We start from the raw sequence: 19320 nt of genomic DNA on the forward strand, positions 1-19320 counted from the left end.
CAGAGCTTCCTGCTCACACACTCTCTGCGCCGCTTCCCTGCAGCTTTTTAGTGTCTGACGGCGTGTTTTCTGCTCAGCTCGACTCGGTATGTTCTCAGGTAGGAAGGGAATAACTGCTCTGTGTGCGTGTGTGTGTGTGTGTGTGTGTGTGTGTGCAGACGACAGGTGCCCAGGTGCAGGTGGCAGGTGACCTCCTCCCCAACTCCACAGAGAGAGAGGTGACGATATCAGGGAGCCAGGACGCCATCATCCAGTGTGTGAAGCTCATCTGCACCGTGATCCTCGAGGTGTGTATCAGTGAGGGAGGAAGTGTGTGTGTGTGTGTGTGTCGCTGTGTTGATCTTCATCTCATCCGACACACACAGAATAATCTCATAATAATAAATAAATACATGAAGAGTCGTTTAATTGTCTGTGCGTTCAGGAAATGAAAATAAGTGAAACGATGAGCTCGGCCTTCAGAAGCTGGACTCGTTCTGTTGGTATGACAACAGAATAAGACAAAGGATCTCTGTGATCGAAGCTCTCAAACTATTTTAGGAAACAACGTTTCACAGAAGTCTTCATCAGACAAAGGACCTCATTCATCAAACGTTCGTATGCACAGATTTGATCCTGATCGGTGCAAACGAGCAAAATAAGAACTGTGCTCAGATTTCCAGGAGCACTCCATCAGGGAGGAGAAAAACATTGTGTTTGTGCATAAAACAGAAATAGCCCATTGATATTCTTGGTATTAGATGACGGCACACGGCGCGCTACTCGGTACAGATATCTGTGTTGCCAGGGGCAATATTTCATTTCACTGTTGGTGAGGACGATAAACAGAAGACGTTCAGGGAGAATCAGGGACCGCACACAGAGGGGTCCAACGCCGAGACAGCTGTGTAAAAATGTGGATGTTGTAGCTTTGAAACTAGAAAATAAGTCGTGTATCAATCCACTGGAAACAAAAGGATCGTCTGACGTACGTCAACACGCTGCGTATAACAGACTTAGATTTATCATCTTGCTAAGATTTACCTGAAAGCTCGACTCTGCAGATCGACACTTTCGTTTCTTAGTTTTTTCTGATCGGGTGTCTCAGATATCTTTGCAATTCATTTATCTGTATAACAAGTATTTTTTTATTTTAAATATTACATTTGTAAAGAAGATATTGCAGGAAATATTGCAATTAAGTATTTAAAAAGCTCCAGTGAGCAGTCAACAGAACAGAACCTGGAGGTCATCTCCGGATCACTGCTGCAGTCAGACTGATCGACAGGAGTCAAAGATTCATCTCTGAGCTCTCCTCCCGTCTGTTAACGTCTCCGGATCAGAACCTGATGAGCCTCTCGGTGTTTGTTCCTCCTGAGCACACAACACTCGTCTTTAAAGGGATATTCCAGTGTAAGTTTAATCCATGTTCTAACACACCGTGAAACTGTGTTAGACTCCCTCTCGAGAGATCAAGTTAGCAGACCGCTAGCTAACGTAGTTTTAGGCTTCTCGGGTGGTGAATACGGCAACTATATCAAATGTTGTTGAAATATGTGCTGGGACCCTGTTTCTAATGTTGCTGAAGTTTGGTGCTGTTCTGAGCATTATTTGTGGTGGTTTTATATTTGGATCCATTTACTGCAGTGTATTGTTGTCGTGCGGTTGTTTCTGAGGATGCTAAAACTACATTAGCTAGCGGTCTGCAAACTTGATCTCTCGAGAGGGAGTGAAACACAGTTTCACAGGGTGTTAAACTTACACCGGAATATCCCTTTAACATAATGTGTGTTAAAGTTGATAAGAGAGTCACAGACTTCCACATCCTGCAGGCTCAAAACAACACGATCATACGTATTTAATTTGGAGTCGTGTGTGTGATATTCTCTTTCTGTTCGCTCTGTTTTTGGTCTCCTCCGGCTCCTGTGGGAAATATCTCTTCAGCTGCTAAATGCTCCATCATGTTCACCTCTGCTGAGCAGCTGTACTGTGGCTTTTTAGAGGTGTTTCTCTGGAAACGCCGCCTTAGAAAGCGCTGAATGTGAACCAGACTGGTAAACAATGAGCTGATGATTCTCCGCCGCTTCTTCTCACATTGTCGATGTGTCGGCTCCTTTACAGCTCAGAACCTTTTTCTTATTCCTCTTATCAGACCTGGAGGATCCGTTCACGTCCGCGCTCTCTGCTGTGTTTGGTTAGAGGCTCAGTTCAAAGTCATTTCATGTTATTAAATCAGCCGTGTCAAATTCAGAAACACAAACACGAGCTTCACTCAGATTTCATTCCTCTCCTGATTTATATATATGATCCGACAAACACGACACAAAGCTTCTGCTCTGACGCAACGCCATGCTAATTTAGAAAGGACGGAGCTGCAGAGGTGATTCTCTCCACCTGTCCGCTCTCCATCACATTAAAGTGTTTTCATGAGGTACGTCCGCTTTCTAATAATCTGCAAAATGGAAACACTCAAATCTATAATTCACGATTGTATTAGAATTAATCAGCGGCGGCGGTCATTAAGATGAGCTACGTCTCGGAGATTAGAGACGGAAACAGTGAAATCAAAGGCTGCGGGAGCTCATTGATATTCCGAGCACCTTAATCTGGGATGAGAGAGGAGGAGTGAGAGAAAGAAAAGAAATAAAAACGCTGACCCGAGCGAAACTCATTCACTTTCAAGTGCTGCTGAAATCAAAGAGTTTACCGTGTCTGTGTCCGTCCACGCCGTCTGATCTCAGACAAGAAATCTTTTGATCTGCTTTCTGCTGGACTGTTGTCTCCTGCCACCCACTGCATGCTGGGACGGAGTTACTTAAGAACATGATTTAACGTACTTGCACTTTAAAACTATTCAGTGCAACTCCTGCAGGAGAGTCCTGCACACAACTCACCTGAAAGCCAGGAAGCGTGCAGCCGCCGAGCAGGCCGCCGTGTTTGACGTGTTCGGGGTGAGAACAGTTTTGCACGACATGACAAAAATATTGATGCATATTTAGATAAAGCACTGAAAGGTCAACGTTAACAAACTCACCGTCCATCATCAGCCGAACGTTGAAGCTATCAGACTGTAAATCAGAGCCTAACGAACACACTGTCGTTCAGCTCAGTATGAAAAACAATGATTTCTCACACAAACACAGCGAACAAGCAGCAGAGCAGCAACTCAACACAAGTCACTGAGATCTGAATGCAATGTTTTGATTGGACGTCTCCGGATGTTCAAACAGAAGAGAAACGTGTGAGACATCAGCTGACAGTTCAGTGACATCACACTGTGAGGTGAGACGGGCCGAGAAACAATGAAAAATAGAATAAAGAGCATCCAGCTTCAGACACATCCAAGCCTCTGTGATGACATGAAGAAAGTTTCCAAGCTAAAACTACAAACATGGAGGGTGAGAACTGACCTGTGACTGATGTTTCTTACCTTCTGTTAGACACGTCGCTCTTTTACATCCATCTCCTCTGGATCGAACACTCCAACAGCTGTTAGTTTCTGTTATTTTGGGAATAAAAAGCTGAAAAAAAACCCAATGAATCAGTTTGATAATGAGAAACAATCAGCAACAATTAAAACAGTCAGAATAATATGATGACTCCTGCTGTCCTGGTGTTGGAGGGAGGGGAATGAAGGTAGTACTATTATTATTGTCTCGTGATAAAAAAATGTGAATATCGTCACATGGAAGACTTTAACAATCCGTCCAGCTCGCTGACGTTCATCAAACGCTCCCAAATCATCAGCACAGATTCAATGAGTCTGAAAAACAAATCTGTTCCACTCCCAGATGTCCTGCTCTGAGACACTTGATAAATAAACACTCTGACTCTTCCTCATCTCTCACTTTCTGTTTCTGTTTCAGTCTCCACCAAAGGGAGCGACGATTCCATACCGGCCCAGCCCGACCCCGGGTACTGTTCTGCTGGCAGGAAACCAGGTGAGAGGACGGAGGATGATTAACTTGACTGGAAGTCATTTAAATCACCAGATAAACCACAACAACACAGAACCAAACATAGAATATAAAAATCTGAGGGTTACAAGACGACAAATACGATGAAGTGAAGTGAATCGCACAAGAACCGATGAAAAGAAAAGGAGGGGAAGCAGCAGGAGGGGAGGAAGGGAGTGTGGGTGGACGGATTAATGGGTCGGATAGATGGGTGGATGTAGGGGATCTACAGGGGGAGGAAGAGATGATGGATGGATGGATGATGGAGGGGGAGGATGGAGGTGAAGATAGAGGAGTGGACGGATGGATGAGTCGATACATCACTTATTGTCAGAATTTGCTTTAGTTTGCAATTTGCATGTTACGGATAATGTCCACTCGTTCGCTCTGATTTACACACACACACACACACACACACACACACACACACACACACACACACACACACACGCTTGTTAAATGTCTGTCTGATAGGTGCCGTGCGTTGTGAATGGCAGCTCCTGTCACCGTCCGTCCAACAGGAAACAAATGAGGCTGTTTTCATGTTTATTCAGGACAAATCGTCACCAGTCATCAGTCAGATGTGTGTGTGTGTGTGTGTGTGTGTGTGTGTGTGTGTGTGTGTGTGTGTGGATGCTGCAGACGTAATGACGGTTCTACGAGACTGAGTACAGTTTATACACACACGTAAATATATAAATAATTGACTTTAACGTCAGTCGCAGGTGTATTTAAAACATCTGGCGTTTCACTGTTGCTGTTCCTGCAGCTGCTGTTTGTCACTTTAATCACATTAACTCTTGTTTCTGTTGATTACAAGCTGAAGCTGATTAAACCAATAACTGATGTAAATATACCACCGTATGTTTGTGATTTAGACGATTAGATCGTGTCATTATAAAGAAAATAATCAGGACGGAAAAAGAGAATCTAGATTACCTTCATCCTCATAAATAACTATGATGTATTTATATGATGCTACATGTGGACGTGTGTCTCCTGATGTAACACAGCGTGAGACGTTCAATCAGAACCGAGTTTTAACGATCCGAACGCTCTGGCCTGGTTTAGCCCCAATTATTCCTTTTCCTCACAAGTTACCAAACCAAAGTGAAATATTCCCGCGTCCCTAACGATTTCTCCCTGTAGGTTTTTCCGAAGTACCTTGAGCTCTGAAAAGTTTTCAGGGACAGAAACTCTGATGTTTAATTGGCTGAGTCTTGCCGTGTGCACTCAGCCTCAGCGGTGCATCAGAGCCGAGCAGTTTGCAGGTTGTCACTCGGTCAGTTCGAGCTGGAGGATGATTTTCCCTGAGAGAGCGGCACAACTGAGATCTGTGTGTCCTTGGTCACACATCGCTGGACTGTAACAGAGATTGTTTGGAGATGGCTCTCTCTCTCTGCATAGCTGTCTGGAGCATTTGGATATTTGTGGATGAACGCTGAGAGGCTGTGAGACGTCGCTGTTGTCAACAGTTGAATACCAAAACACAGAGGACGTGTCAGCAGCCTCAGACCTGAACATCCCTCCTCGTGTCTCCTCATCTGAGAGGGAAAAATCAATAATTCACTGAAGGAAATTCAATAAAACAGGATCATGTTTCACTGTTTTCTTCAGTGTTCTCTTTGTGTAGTTCCGTGAAGAATGTAATGAGAGAGAAGATCTTAATTCACTGATAAATAAACAAAATAAACAAACTGACCTGTTTTACTTTGTTTATATGTGGCGGACCCTGCCACCTGTTCTGGGATGTTATGTTCCTCTGAGAGCAGCTCGTTTATTCACTGACAGAAACCGTTTGTGTTATTACCTCATTATGTTATAAATATAAACATTTTGAGGACAAGATGAAGTACAATAAAATAATAATAAGCAAAATATGATATATAATAATCACTTTTTTAATTGGCCATATGTGTTTGTTGTCTTCAATGACACACAGAGCGATCAGTGAAATAAACCAACCGTATTTATTCTGATCCAAGATGGCCGCTGTAGGTTCTGAGACCGGTTGAGTCCACATTACGGACCTCTGCTGGACGTCGCCGGGGCTGTTTGTCTCTCTCGATGGCCTCGTCGATAATATTCACCGCATTCTCGTCTCCTGTGGATGATGTCATCGCCCACATCCTCCTCCTCCGATGTCCTGATGTCAGATAAATATTAAACCTCAGAGGATCAGAGCGGATCATACAGCCGCCGTCAACATATCGTCGATGCACGGTCAGCGTATCTCTCTCAGCGCTCGTCTGTGGACACGAAGCCTTCGTCATCATCTTGTTTCTCCTCAGCGATCAATAAACTGCTCCTTCACTTCTCTTCTGTTCTCGCTCATCTTCTCATCTGCTAATAAACAACAGACTAAATGAACTTCTTATCTCTTTTTGAGTTATTGGATTTGACTCATGCTGATGAACAGAAGAGAGCAAAACTGCAAAAATAAAACATTATTAGTTTATAATTAGTTTAACACTTTACTTGTATATTGACAGAGATACAAAGTGTTTTTTATTTGTAATCTAATTGGTATCTTAAGAGGTGAGAAACAACATTTTTCTCTCTCTCTCTTGTGGCTCTGGTACCAAATGTATAGACATTAGTATCCTGTGAAGTTCATCTCCTGGTCATGTGATGTGATGCTCTTCATGTGCAGCACAGACAGTTTGTGTGTAACGATGTGAGTGCAGGTTTTAAAGCAGAGGCGTTTGGATCTTGTGTATTCTGCTGTAGATAAACACACGAGCAGCAGGAAATTGCAGCGTGACCTGCTGTCAGTCACCACAGTTTGATTTCCGCATGTGTGTGTGTGTGTGTGTGTGTGTTGGTGATGAAGCCGTTCAGGTCTCAGTGTGTAGAAACGTTATCGTTGGCTCTTTGTTTTGTTTGTAAGATGTGAACAGGAACTTCTTTCTCCTTGGAGCAATTTATTTAAAGCACAGGTGTGACGGCGTCCTGAATGTGCAGCGAAGCTTCAGATTCATGAACCAGGATGTTGTTTGATGCTCTAACTGTGGCGTTGTCTCTGCTTGTGTGTCTCTGAAGGTGTTCGAGGCGTCAGACTTTGGCTCTCACCCTTTGTTCTCAGTGGCGCAGGGAGGAGTCGACCTGCAGCAAGTGAGTATGACCACCTGGAGTCAAAGGTCACTTTAATATCTGCCTTTTTTTAACCTCTTAATGAACGCCTCCATTTTAAGCTTCTTTTTCCAAAACGACATACTGAAATTAAAAGCATGACAGCTCCCACACAGAGTTACAGAGGTTGGAACGCAGGTTTTGGTTTCCGTCCAATTCAAATGTCAATAAACTGACTAAGATATAAGGGTTCAGGTATGTCTATGGACACAGCAGACACAATTAGGCCATAGCCACAGGTCTCAGCTTGCTACACTCAAAATTTGAAGTCAAAAGACTAAAAAATTGATTTTTCAAATTCTTTTTTTCTAAAGGCATGTCTGTGTGTTTTGCTTGGGTCCTTTTTTTTCCAAGAGCGCCTACTGAGATTCAAAGGCTTCTAACTTGAGAACCCCTTTACCTAGAAACATAATCTTGGTCTCAAATGAAAGCTAAGACCCTGCAGGGTTTCTTGCTTGTTTGACACTTGTAGCTAGCTTTGGGTAAAATGACATGGATATTCCCATTCTATGGACTCTCGGCGAACTACGAAAAAAAAATTGTGTCATGACGTTGTAGCTGTGGAAAAAGGGAACACTCCGAAGGTATGTAGGCATTCTTGCTTCCTGCGGTAGAGGGCTCTTTCTAATGTTGTGTCATGGTGAGTTTAGAAGGCTATTACATGGTCTGGAAATAACTTTTTTCCTTTGTATTTGGGCTTTAAAATAATCACGACAGTCTCAGCTTTCCAACAGTGAGTATATACTGTTAAGATCAGATGCTTAAAACTATTAGCAAAAAAACTATTAGTTTTTACGAAGGATGTTGTTTAGTGGGTGGTGTTCCTATGTTGGAACGGTGTTCCTTAAGGGGTTAATCCGCCAACAAGACGAGGAGCCGTTTAAAATGGCTGAATCGATGCCTTTAAATCACCTCGCTGTGTTTCTCTAATGTGAAAGATGCCGTTTAATGTCCTTCTCAAATTCTCACTCTTCATTCAGCGCCAGACTAAAATCAATCAATCTTTATCAAATTTTGGAATGAATGTCTTCACGTGTTGCAGCGAGCTGTGCAGGTAAACACTCTCCTGGAGTCTGGGACGGAGCCAAGCGAGCTGAGTTCAATCACAGTGCTGCAGCCGGCGATGGCATCATAAAAGCAGATGGTCAGAGCGGTCAAGGATCCCAGATTAACACCTCTGCACACACGGGCGCAATAAATATAACACCTCTTTTTCTCATGAAACACTGAGAAAAAGAAGGTGCAGAGTAACTGAGGCTGAGTAAAGATGACGGTCCTGAAGTAGAGAATGAAAACGCTGAGATGTAAAGAAATAAATAAAGAAAAGTGACAAATAGAGAATGGCCTGGCAGAAAGTGTAGATAGGAGAAAAGAGAGGAGAGGGAAAGATAACCGAGGGAAGAGATACAAGATGGAAGACGATGGAGAAAAGTGGTGAAAACAGAATCCACTCAGTCGAGTCAGTTTTATTCTGCCGGCTGAGGTAAACGTCTGAATCCAGTCGCCTCACACTCGATACCTCTCCCCTGTGGTGTCCTGCTGGTCTGAGAGCAGCCGGAAGACCAAATGAAAATGGAGCAGATTCATCTGTTCTTGTAAAACAGCCGTCTGCTGTAATTGCAAAATTGAATTTGGTCAATTTTGTGTGCTCGAATTTGAGGCACTAAGAGGAAGCTTGGCTCCAGATGTCTTACAGTGAAGCAGAGCGCCGGCTGACCCGACAGACGGACTTCAGCCTGATACAGAATTAATATCGCAAGTGACTTAAATTGAAAATGGTCATAAGAGACCTTCGAATGGGATCATACAGCAGCTGCAGGTCACGTTCAGCTGGTCAAACAGGCGTCTCATAGAACAGGAGGTTTAATTCTCCCCTGTCGTCAGTGAACGCAACACATTTACGCGAATGTTAACTAATAGATGTGATCCTGAAACTTCCCTGGTTGATAACTTAAGTTAAGATGATTGTTTTGAACATGCAAATGTTGCATTACCTCATTAAAAATGCTCCATTTTGTCTGAATTTACAGAACAGAAATCTGAACGTTGGAAAACATCATGTTTGAAAATCAGATTTTTATACTGTCAGCAGACATAAAAATCCAAATTATCAGTGCTTGTAGAAATAAAATGTTCAGGCTGTGAATGAGATCTATAAAAAAAAACCTCCAGAATATAAACTGGAGTAAAACTGAGATGTTTGATGTTTGGTGCTGCTGAAGAGCAGAAATCTGTCTGAGAGTCTGAGAGAAAAAACGTCCTTCAAAGATGTTCGCTGTAAAATTCAATTCAGAGAAAATGATGAAGAGTGAACATGTTATCTGATAGATGAGGCCTCCACACACTGACAGCTGTCTTCTGTATTGTTGTTTATTTGGGTATTTTATGTTGTATAAATATGCAAATGAGACTTTATGATTAAAAATACAGAAATCAGTTTTGGGAACAGAGTAAACACAACGACTTCCCCACTCGCTCGACTGTTACTGGAGGACAGAGCGAAAAATTGTGAATTAGGAAGAAAAATTCAGTTTCCACCTGAAGTGTCTCCCTTTAACGAGATATTTGGAGCTGACGGACAATAAAACTAACCACGATAACAACACACCAGGAGTCCTCACACAGAAGCTTCTCATAGTGACAGTAAACGCTCCACTGGACTTCCTGTTTCCTGTTCAGCAGCTGCTCACAGCACAGCAGGAATCCACGATGTGGTGATCAGTGTCCCTGCACAGACGTCCACCCTCCGGTCCTCTGATGCATATGTTGAGGGTCCTCGCAGAACTGGAGGGTGTATTTACTCTTTTCCTGAATTGCACCTGCAGCAACAAACAGGCCGATTTTTGTTTGCGTCATTAATCTCTGCAGGGTTTTTGCGGGTAGCTGTGAGGACAGTGTGATGAATCGTCTGTGGGCTGGCAGTTCATCACAGTGTAGGTCAGGTCAGGTTCATGCAGTTATGTTAAATCTACTCTCGTGGCTCCTAGACATCTGTTTTCCTCCGGAGAAACACATCTCTGAAAAAAGAAAAAGACACCAGCTTTTGAAGAATGATACCTGCTCGATGAACACAACATCTTCTCAACATCCACACGTGCAGCTTTCGTTTATGATTGTAACACTGGAAACTAAACGGTGGAGATAAATGGATAAATTACTCGTTTTGCTCCCAGATGCCCGCTGCAAACACTCCAGCACAAACAGCTCTCATGTCAAGGACGAGGCTCTTCAGATCATCCCTCACTGAATGGTCTGAGGTCAGTGCCAACAGCCAGTGTGTCACTGACATTAACTAAGCGTCCTTCAACGAACCAGCGAACCCACAATCAGCGCTCACACATTTATTTCATGTCAGAGGAGAGTCGGGCTGCGGGCCAAACGCATTCAGAATACTTTTCAACAACACAACCGCAGACATCATCTCACGGCCTCATACGAGCTGTAGAAACCACTCCGGTGTTTGTCGGTGTGTAAGTTCGTCTCTGCTGACTAATATCAGCCTGATCATGTACAGTATGTGATCGACAGCACAGAACACTGTGAGATAAGAATGAAGCAGCACCGGGACAAATGGACTGAACGATTGGGTCATTTAGATCTGCTAAATACCAATCGATTGAATATTTAATTGGACCAGATACACGTCATGTGACTGTCTTTAAAACAGGACAGTTGATTCATTCATTTTGAGTTTCGTTCCTTTCTTTGGCTCAGTTTTACTACAGCTCACACCTCATCTGAAACTGAGAAGTGTCACAAACTGTCTGAGACTGAAACACAGTGTTAGGAGAGAGAGAGAGAGAGAGAGTCGACTGGATGAAGAAGACAGACTGAAAGAGAGACTCGCTGATAAACGAGCATATGGATTAAAAAAAAAAAAGAAAAGAGACGAACGAGAACAGAAGAGCACTTTACTCCATCACACAGTAACAGAAGCTAATGGAGGCTCCAGGACTGATGGGAGGAGGGAGGGAGTGACAGGCTGAAGAAGGGAGGGGGAGAAAATCAGAAAAGCTCTCTGATGATGTCAGGTCTGTCGTCCAATCACAGCTGCTGCTGTCTCCGGGTGGACACTCGTCTCTGCAGCTGCTTTAAGAAAACAGACTAGAGTGCCGACGTGTTCTCACTGTCATCTCCTCAAACACTGCAGTTCGGTTAGAAGCTATAAAAGCATGCCTGAAGACTTCCTGGTACAAATACTTTACTGTCCCGCAGGTGTTTCAGCTTCTGACTTCTCGTCTCTACATCTGAACACAAAAATCTGTACTTTCTCCTCCTCACAGCTTCAGAACAGCCTTGTTACTTTAGTTTGATGCATCTGAGGTGAATTATGGATTCTTGTTATTTCCCACCATCAGCAGACTGATGTGGACCTATCAGAGCACATCACGCACGGCAGACGCAGCGAGACGAGACAAAGACGTAAAAGACATAAGAAGCCGTAAACAGACAGAGAGGGAGACTGGAATGTGGAGAAAAGGCGTGTTAGTGTCTCGTATCTGCAGAGAGTTTCTGATTTTCTCTCTTTGTTGCTGCTCGGGACGCTTTACCAACCCAACATGTGTCTATTTGACGTCCTGGGAATGAGACTCAACAATCAACTGTCTTTGTGGTGCGTTCAGGAACAGCTGGGACAAATCCTACTGATTCTACCTTTAACTTTAATAGTCTTTGAATTCTATTAATATGACGTGAGCTTCAGTTAGCTTTGACCACAAATGTCCTTCAGAGGGAGACTTTTTACTCTGATACTCTGAGTACATGTCAGAGCCTGTAATCTATTACTTTACTGGAGTAAAGAAGCTGTACTGTATTACTTTATTGGAGTAAAGAAGCTGTACTGTATTTCTTTATTGGAGTAAAGAAGCTGCACTGTATTTCTTACTGGAGTAAAGAAGCTGTACTGTATTACTTACTGGAGTAAAGAAGCTGTACTGTATTACTTTACTGGAGTAAAGAAGCTATACTGTATTACTTTACTGGAGTAAAGAAGCTGTACTGTATTACTTTACTGGAGTAAAGAAGCTGTACTCTATTTCTTAATGGAGTAAAGAAGCTGTACTGTATTTCTTACAGGAGTAAAGAAGCTGTACTGTATTACTTTACTGGAGTAAAGAAGCTGTACTCTATTTCTTAATGGAGTAAAGAAGCTGTACTGTATTTCTTACAGGAGTAAAGAAGCTGTACTGTATTACTTTACTGGAGTAAAGAAGCTGTACTCTATTTCTTACCTGAGTAAAGAAGCTGTACTGTATAACTTTACTGGAGTAAAGAAGCTATACTGTATTACTTTACTGGAGTAAAGAAGCTGTACTGTATTACTTTACTGGAGTAAAGAAGCTGTACTCTATTTCTTACTGGAGTAAAGAAGCTGTACTGTATTACTTTACTGGAGTAAAGAAGATGTACTGTATTACTTTACTGGAGTAAAGAAGCTGTACTCTATTTCTTACTGGAGTAAAGAAGCTGTACTGTATTACTTTACTGGAGTAAAGAAGCTGTACTGTATTACTTTACTGGAGTAAAGAAGATGTACTGTATTACTTTACTGGAGTAAAGAAGATAAATCAGTACTTCTACTTAAGGAAATAATGTGTGGACTTGTCACACCTCTGCTTGAATTTGACTAAAAGGTAGAGGACTAATAGAGAGATAAGAGATAAGAGAAATAATACAAGAAAAAGAAAAATGATGTGAAGGAAAGGAGGAGACGTGGAGGGATGTAACAGTTGGACCGATGGAGGGTTAGTGTCGTGTTAAGTGGCCGGTGTGAGGCGATTTATGATTTGTATTCAGTATTTAGGCTACAGTCATGAGGAGGGAGAGAGAGGAGGAGGAGGATTCATCATATTTGTGAACTTTAATTTCTGGTATTTACTTCCTGTTGACAGATTCATCTGCAGCTCTCAGAGACGTTTCTGGGATTTAACATTAATCTTCATTTCATGATTATAACTGTGAGGATTTCTTATTGATATTATCAGCTGGACGCATTTTAACTCTGGCTGTCATAAATATGTATGAGTGAGAGAGAAGGAGAGAAGTGGTGGAAGTAAACAACCGCACGAGTAAAATATATCTGTGAGCAAGTAATCAATCAGTGGAAGGATAGAAAGTCAGTGGGTCAGATTTAAAAAGATAAATAAATTAGATATATACTGCATAAAGATTTAGAGATATCAAGTGTTGGAACTCTGCATGAAAATATTAAAATACATTTCCCCATGAATCTGTAGAAATCAGGTCTCATGACTGGGAGCAAAGTAATCTGTTTCTGCAGAGGCGACTTTTGGTCCTTTCTCACAAAATAGCTCCTAAGAGTGACTGATCGTCTCCTGTCAGCTCCTAAATATCAGCAGAGATTGAACAACAAGAAACTCTTTTAACTCCAAACGCTGAAAGAGGAACCCAAAAAAAAGCGTCACTCTGAGAATTAATGTCCAGTAAGAACGGATTTCTTACTCTGAGATGAAAACGGGCCAGCGGTGCCGCAGCTGCTGCTGCATCTCTGATGTCTGCTGTATGAAGCCACCGATGAATATTTATGAGTGTTTGGCACTTTTTTTGTGTTCGGGCCTGCGTGGACCGTTTTAAATCAGGCGTGCAGCGGTGTATTAATATTTACCGGCACATCTACAGATCAGGGAGACGCATTACACCATCAAGGAGGCCGAGCAGCAGCAGCACGGCCAGGTCGATTATTCCTGTAGCACCTGTCAGATGCAGGTTTTTTTTCCTGATGGGAGCTCTTTTCGCCAAACGTTTTTTTTTTTTTCCTGCATTAGCAACAGGAGTCAAAAGTTCAGCAGCAGTGGCAATGCAGTCTGCGTCGAGGATAACAGCCCTGAAATCTGTTATATAAGGTGTGGTGAACCTCGGGGAGACACACAAAGTCTCACAGAAAACAGCTCCAATGCACCAAGTCATCACACAAACACACACACACATTGCCTATGGAAGTGTTCAGTCTCTTTGAAGTTGACTGTGGGATTCAGGACGGCCTCTGAAACTCTTTAAATGGTGATCTTGGAGATAAACACGGGCTGTAAGAAGGAGTCACAGGAGATCCAGTCGGGACGGATGATCGAGTGAAAGTGTTTTTACTCTCTGTAGTCACTGTTCTGCTCTGGTGTGTTCAGTGGAGCATTGGGAAGAATTAATCCTGCTGATATTAAGACCAATAAGATGCTTATTTAATACTCAGTGTACAGAAACAGACTTTGAGCTCATGCAAGGATTCATCTTTTACTTACCGGCTTCCTACGATCTCTTGGAAAGTGTTGCGCTATTTTCATCAAACTGTACAGAGCGATTACGTTCAGGTATCTATATTAAAAATCTGTAGGAATAAAACAATGTGTGACACAGAGACGGGCCGAGGTGTCGGGTGTGTTTCATATATGAAGTCAGAGGTTCAACGACACAAACAGTTAAACAAGAAATGTGTCACAGAGCCGATATGTTATGATGGATGAATGCTTTACAACCTTTACTGACTTTTCTATAGTTGATGTCGTGCACGTTTCTTGAAATAAAAAAAATATTTAAATGAAATGTTTTTCTCCTGATATGTGCAGAAAGGTTTTCAGTATTTCTTGCAGACCTGACCTAAGTCTTCAGTCGTCCTCTATGAATAAACGTGGACGTTGACTTTAACAACACTGTTTTCTTTCCTTGTGTGTCGCAGACGTACGCAGTACAGAGTCACTACGGCATTCCACATTCAGAGGTAATAAGAAAAACGAGTGACGGACAGTTTCACTGTTTTAATGTTTCTGTGACATCATGATGCTTCCATTTATTTTCTCTTGTCTCTTTCAGTTGGCAAAGCTCCACCAGTTGTCAATGCAGCATCAGGGCCTGGCCCCCATCAGCCAATCAGCTACACAAGTTCTACCTGGTATGCACACACACACACACACACACACACACACACACACACACACCTGTGACGCAAGACAGGCTTTAAACCTGATTGTCGCAGTAGTTAGTGTTCCTCTTGGTGTTACATGATAGTCGAAGATTCACCAATAACATCACTTTCCTACCGGCGTGTGTGTGTGTGTGTGTGTGTGAGAGAGTGTGTGTGTGGGTGTGTGTGTGTGTGTGTGTGTGTGAGTGTGTGTGTGGGGGTGTGTGTGTGTGTGTGTGTGTGTGTGTGTGAGAGTGATCCATCTGTTCACTTTGAAGTCATTTTGCTGTCAAACTTTCTTTTCTACTTTTTGGTCGTCATCCAGAAGCTCTGGTGACGGCTTCAATAAAAAAAAAGAAATTAAAAGAACAAAGTTTTATTCAAAAACCTTATTTCCATTTCAGAGTGTCATTACCTCCAATTTCATCATTCGCAGTATTAAAAATAAGGAAAGTGTTTGTAAGAATGTAATAATTTTGTCCGACATGCTCTGGATTCATCTTTTAAAATGCAGATGGTCGTTTCTGTTGTTCCCATCAGTGACGTGAGCTTCTCGTTCAGCAGCGCGTCGTGAGATAATTCATGTTATACGTGTATGATCTTTACTTTAGTGCACAGATCTGCATTATAATCATCTGAGTTAGCTTTGATTCTGAGCATCCAGCTGCGTTTACATGCTGACGCTCTCTTAAGTCAAACGTTGCCTGGCTGCATTCGTTATCAACTCGCTGCTGTGGAGAAATTACATCTGACCAAAAGGTGAAAACATCAGAGGTGTAACGATGTAGACGGTCGACGCTTCTGTCTTGTAAAAGTCAAAGACTGAATGTGAGAGCAGTCAGAGGTGAGACCTCTCACACATCCAGCCACTTCACAGCAACAGCAGCTAATAGATCCTCACGTTCCCTCCTCGTCTGCAGAGGTCGAGGACTTTACTCGAGGAGATTTGTACTTTTTATTTCCTGATTGAGGAGAGCGAGGCTGGTTGTGACACGTTTTGTTTCAGCGCCTATAATTTGTTGAAGTTATTATCATTTATTATTTATTTTTTCTCCTATAAACATCAGAGTCTCAGATACTCCAGCTGTATGTTTAATTAAGTGGTGATTAATACATTAAGCTCCATTCTTACAGCCTGATGTGTGGTTGCAGTAGTGAGCATTCATACATGTGCTCTGGCTGCTGTGTTTTCCCCTGTAAACACACCGACTCCTTCAGCTCCCAGCTGTGTCTCTGGGTTCATTCAGTTGATAGTCCGAGCTTGAATTAATCGTTCTCTGTTTGGCGGCTCTGGAGGAGGAGCAGCAGCCGGCCGGTCAGGAAGGACGGAAACAGCTGAAGACGGTTGTGTGTTTACTGGGGAAATTACAGGCCTGTACGCCGAGCACCGGAGGAGAAAATACATTTGGTTGTCATTACAGTGTTGGTTGAAACACTTCTTTAAAATCCTGTTACAACCATTCCCAACTTTGACACAGATAAAATGTCCCACATGCTAACTGAGGGTAAAATCAGCACATTTATCCAGACTGAAGTTAATCTCAGATCGTTCCTCCTTGGTGAAAGTAGAGCTGCTACAACCACTCTTACAATACATTTCAGAAGGACATTATATACTATTTTATTATATTTTTCACTCCAATAAATTTGTTCAATAATCTAAATCACTTTGCAGATTATAGATTACAAGATAACATACATTTATATTGATCTTTGGGAGAAATGTACAAGTTACAAAGCACCACAAAAAATTTAAAATAAGCTCCAACTTCACCAGCTGCACTGTAAATTCCTTTATTTTTGGTACTTTGAGAATATTTTAGGCTCATACTTTTATACTTTTACTTGTATTTCTACACTGTGGTTTTGCCAAATGTGCTTTTAAGGAATTTTTGATCCGTTTATGTCTTTATTTTGGAATTGTCTGAAAGAAACATGCAACATTAAACACATAGTATTAAATTCCTGTACAGTTTTGCCAGAATTACCACTAAATGAATGTTGATTGTTGCAGCTTTAGGTGAAAGATCTGAGTACTTTTCATGTGTTACAGTGTTTGTGCACACGTGAAACACAGCTTGTGCTGGCCGGGTCAGAACCGCTCCACTGTTAAAGAGACTCTGTCATGTCATTTTTCACACAAACCACACGAGCGCGGCTGAGAGCGAATTATCATGTGAGGATACGGATGGATGATTATTCCATTATGTCGCAGGTATAAAACCCATCAGTCGTGCAAGTGCAGCACACACACACACACACACAACCACCCACTTGCCGAAACACATTCACACACTTTATCAGAACCACTGCTGGTTGAGCTTGCAGTGACCAGAACACTTCCTGTGAAGAGTGAAGAAGGACAATACAGGAGGAAGGAAGGAAGGAAAAAAGATCATGCTGCTTATGAAAGAGTCAAATTAACATCTCCCTCTCTCTCTCTCTCTCTCTCCCTCTGCCTCCCTCCCTCCCTCCCTCCTTCCCTCCCTCCCTCCCTCCCTTCCTCCCTCTCTCTCTCTCAGGAGGAATGGACACCTCTTCCCAAACCACGTCTCAGGAGCTCCTCATTCCAAACGATGTAAGTACTGACAGATATGTAACCCAGTCAATTATTCAGATTTGCACAGAAAATGCCCTCCAGCCCACAGGAAACACTTTTAATTTGAAAGGCTGTCTGTCACGGCTGCCATAAGCTCCGCCCATGGCGCCACCCCCATGTTGTGATTGGACGACTGATGTGCTTTTTTGGGGTTTTCTTTACTTTGAGTTGACGATTTGTTTCCATGTCAAAGCAGAAAAAGTTATTTTTCACCTTCTCATGAGAAACTAAAGACGGCATTCAGTGCCGGCGGCTCTCTGCTGCTCTCTGCTGGACGCTTTCACTTTAATGTCACTGTGATGAGCAATTAGTTCAGTTATAATGACAGAAAACTAATTATCTGTATGTCCCTGAAAACTCAGTGAACACACTCAGGTTGTTCCATAACAGCTCTCAGGAAAGAGTTCACCAAAGTCTGAAACTGTAGAATAACGCGTGTTTGAGCTGAAGAACTAAGATGGGTGTTTCATTCAGACACAAGATGACATCATCCAATACGCAACAAACTGAACTATTAAAGGGTGAACTTGTAAATGTTCTAAAACAAATGAAAAACAGGCTCAATAATATAAATATCACACAGATCGAAAACCTTCAAGTGAAAACCCAAAAATAAAACCACTGAAAACTATTTTCAGTTCAGTTTTTAAATCATGGAGTATTATAACAAATGTAATGTTCTTGTGTCGGCATTGAATATTAACATCTTTTACATCTTTCCTGGGAAAATCCACATTCAAAATATCTTTGCAGGACTAAATAACTCGTAGATGTGATGAAACTTTATTAATACGACTCAGAATCAACATTTAGTTCAACAGAGTAAAAACTAGTGGAGATATTAATTCTGAAAGTGACAGATTCTTCATATTCTTCTTATTTATTGTTATTAATTTGTTGACTGTAAACATTCAGCAACGACTATTTAAATTAATTCATGATGAAAATGATTTTTAAGAGCTTTAAAATCTTCTTGGACAAGTTTTAATCCAACCCAGTGGAACATAGCGATCAGCTGTCTGAGAGAAAAGACTCTGATTGGCTGCTCGGCTCAGCAGATCAGTGTGGAACGAGAAACAGAAGAAGAAAGAAGAAGCCTCAGTTCAGTGTCTTCTTGTTTTCCTCCTCCTCCTCTTCTTCAGTGACATTTGCATCTTTTTATCAGACGTGTTCTCGATGAGCAGCAGCGACATCAGCGAGAGTGGTGTCATCAAACGCTGCTAAATCAGAACAGCGGTTTGTGTATCAGCAGAGAGATATTTCCTTTGCAGAGGCACAGAACGTGCAGGCTTGTTGGCCACCAGCTGTAGTCTTTGTGGTGCGTTCAAGTGCAGCAGGAGACGTGAGCGGCACTGCAGTCAGACTTTCTAGTTCTCTGATGTGAGTTTGGTTTGTAGGGAACTTAATGATCCACCCAAGACATATGAAATATAAATTACGTGTTATTGCATTTCACCTCAATTCTTTGTTTTTGTTTGACTATTTGAAATCTTCCAGACAAACACCAGAAGTGAAATCACTCTCTGCTGCTGGTGTCCTGCGTCAGTTTCCATCTGATCCACACAGATCCATTCATATTGAACGTGGGACAGTGTTTGGGTGTCGCTGCAGAGCCGCTGACGACTCGCGGCTCCGACTGTTTATTTCAGGCAGTGAAGCAGACAGCTAACAGTTCAGTGTCGCGCTCAAGGACGTTTGACATTTGATGGACATGTTGACTGTCGCGAGGTCAACGCAGTGAC

General features: G+C 42.3%; 1 protein-coding gene across 4 annotated transcripts in view; it reads left to right on the top strand.

Annotated features, from left to right (window-relative positions):
• Positions 1-19320, top strand: part of pcbp4 (poly(rC) binding protein 4) — a 488978-nt gene that overhangs the window by 455577 nt on the left and 14081 nt on the right. For all 4 annotated transcript variants that reach the window (XM_030418806.1, XM_030418807.1, XM_030418805.1 and 1 more), the window contains 6 exons: positions 159-287; positions 3846-3920; positions 6978-7049; positions 14755-14796; positions 14889-14967; positions 17502-17557. In XM_030418806.1, coding sequence (XP_030274666.1) covers positions 159-287; positions 3846-3920; positions 6978-7049; positions 14755-14796; positions 14889-14967; positions 17502-17557 — 453 coding nt within the window. The remainder of the gene's footprint in view (positions 1-158; positions 288-3845; positions 3921-6977; positions 7050-14754; positions 14797-14888; positions 14968-17501; positions 17558-19320) is intronic.

This window comes from Sparus aurata, chromosome 6 (genome assembly GCF_900880675.1).
Source record: "Sparus aurata chromosome 6, fSpaAur1.1, whole genome shotgun sequence".
In the NCBI taxonomy this organism is placed as follows: Eukaryota; Metazoa; Chordata; class Actinopteri; order Spariformes; family Sparidae; genus Sparus; species Sparus aurata.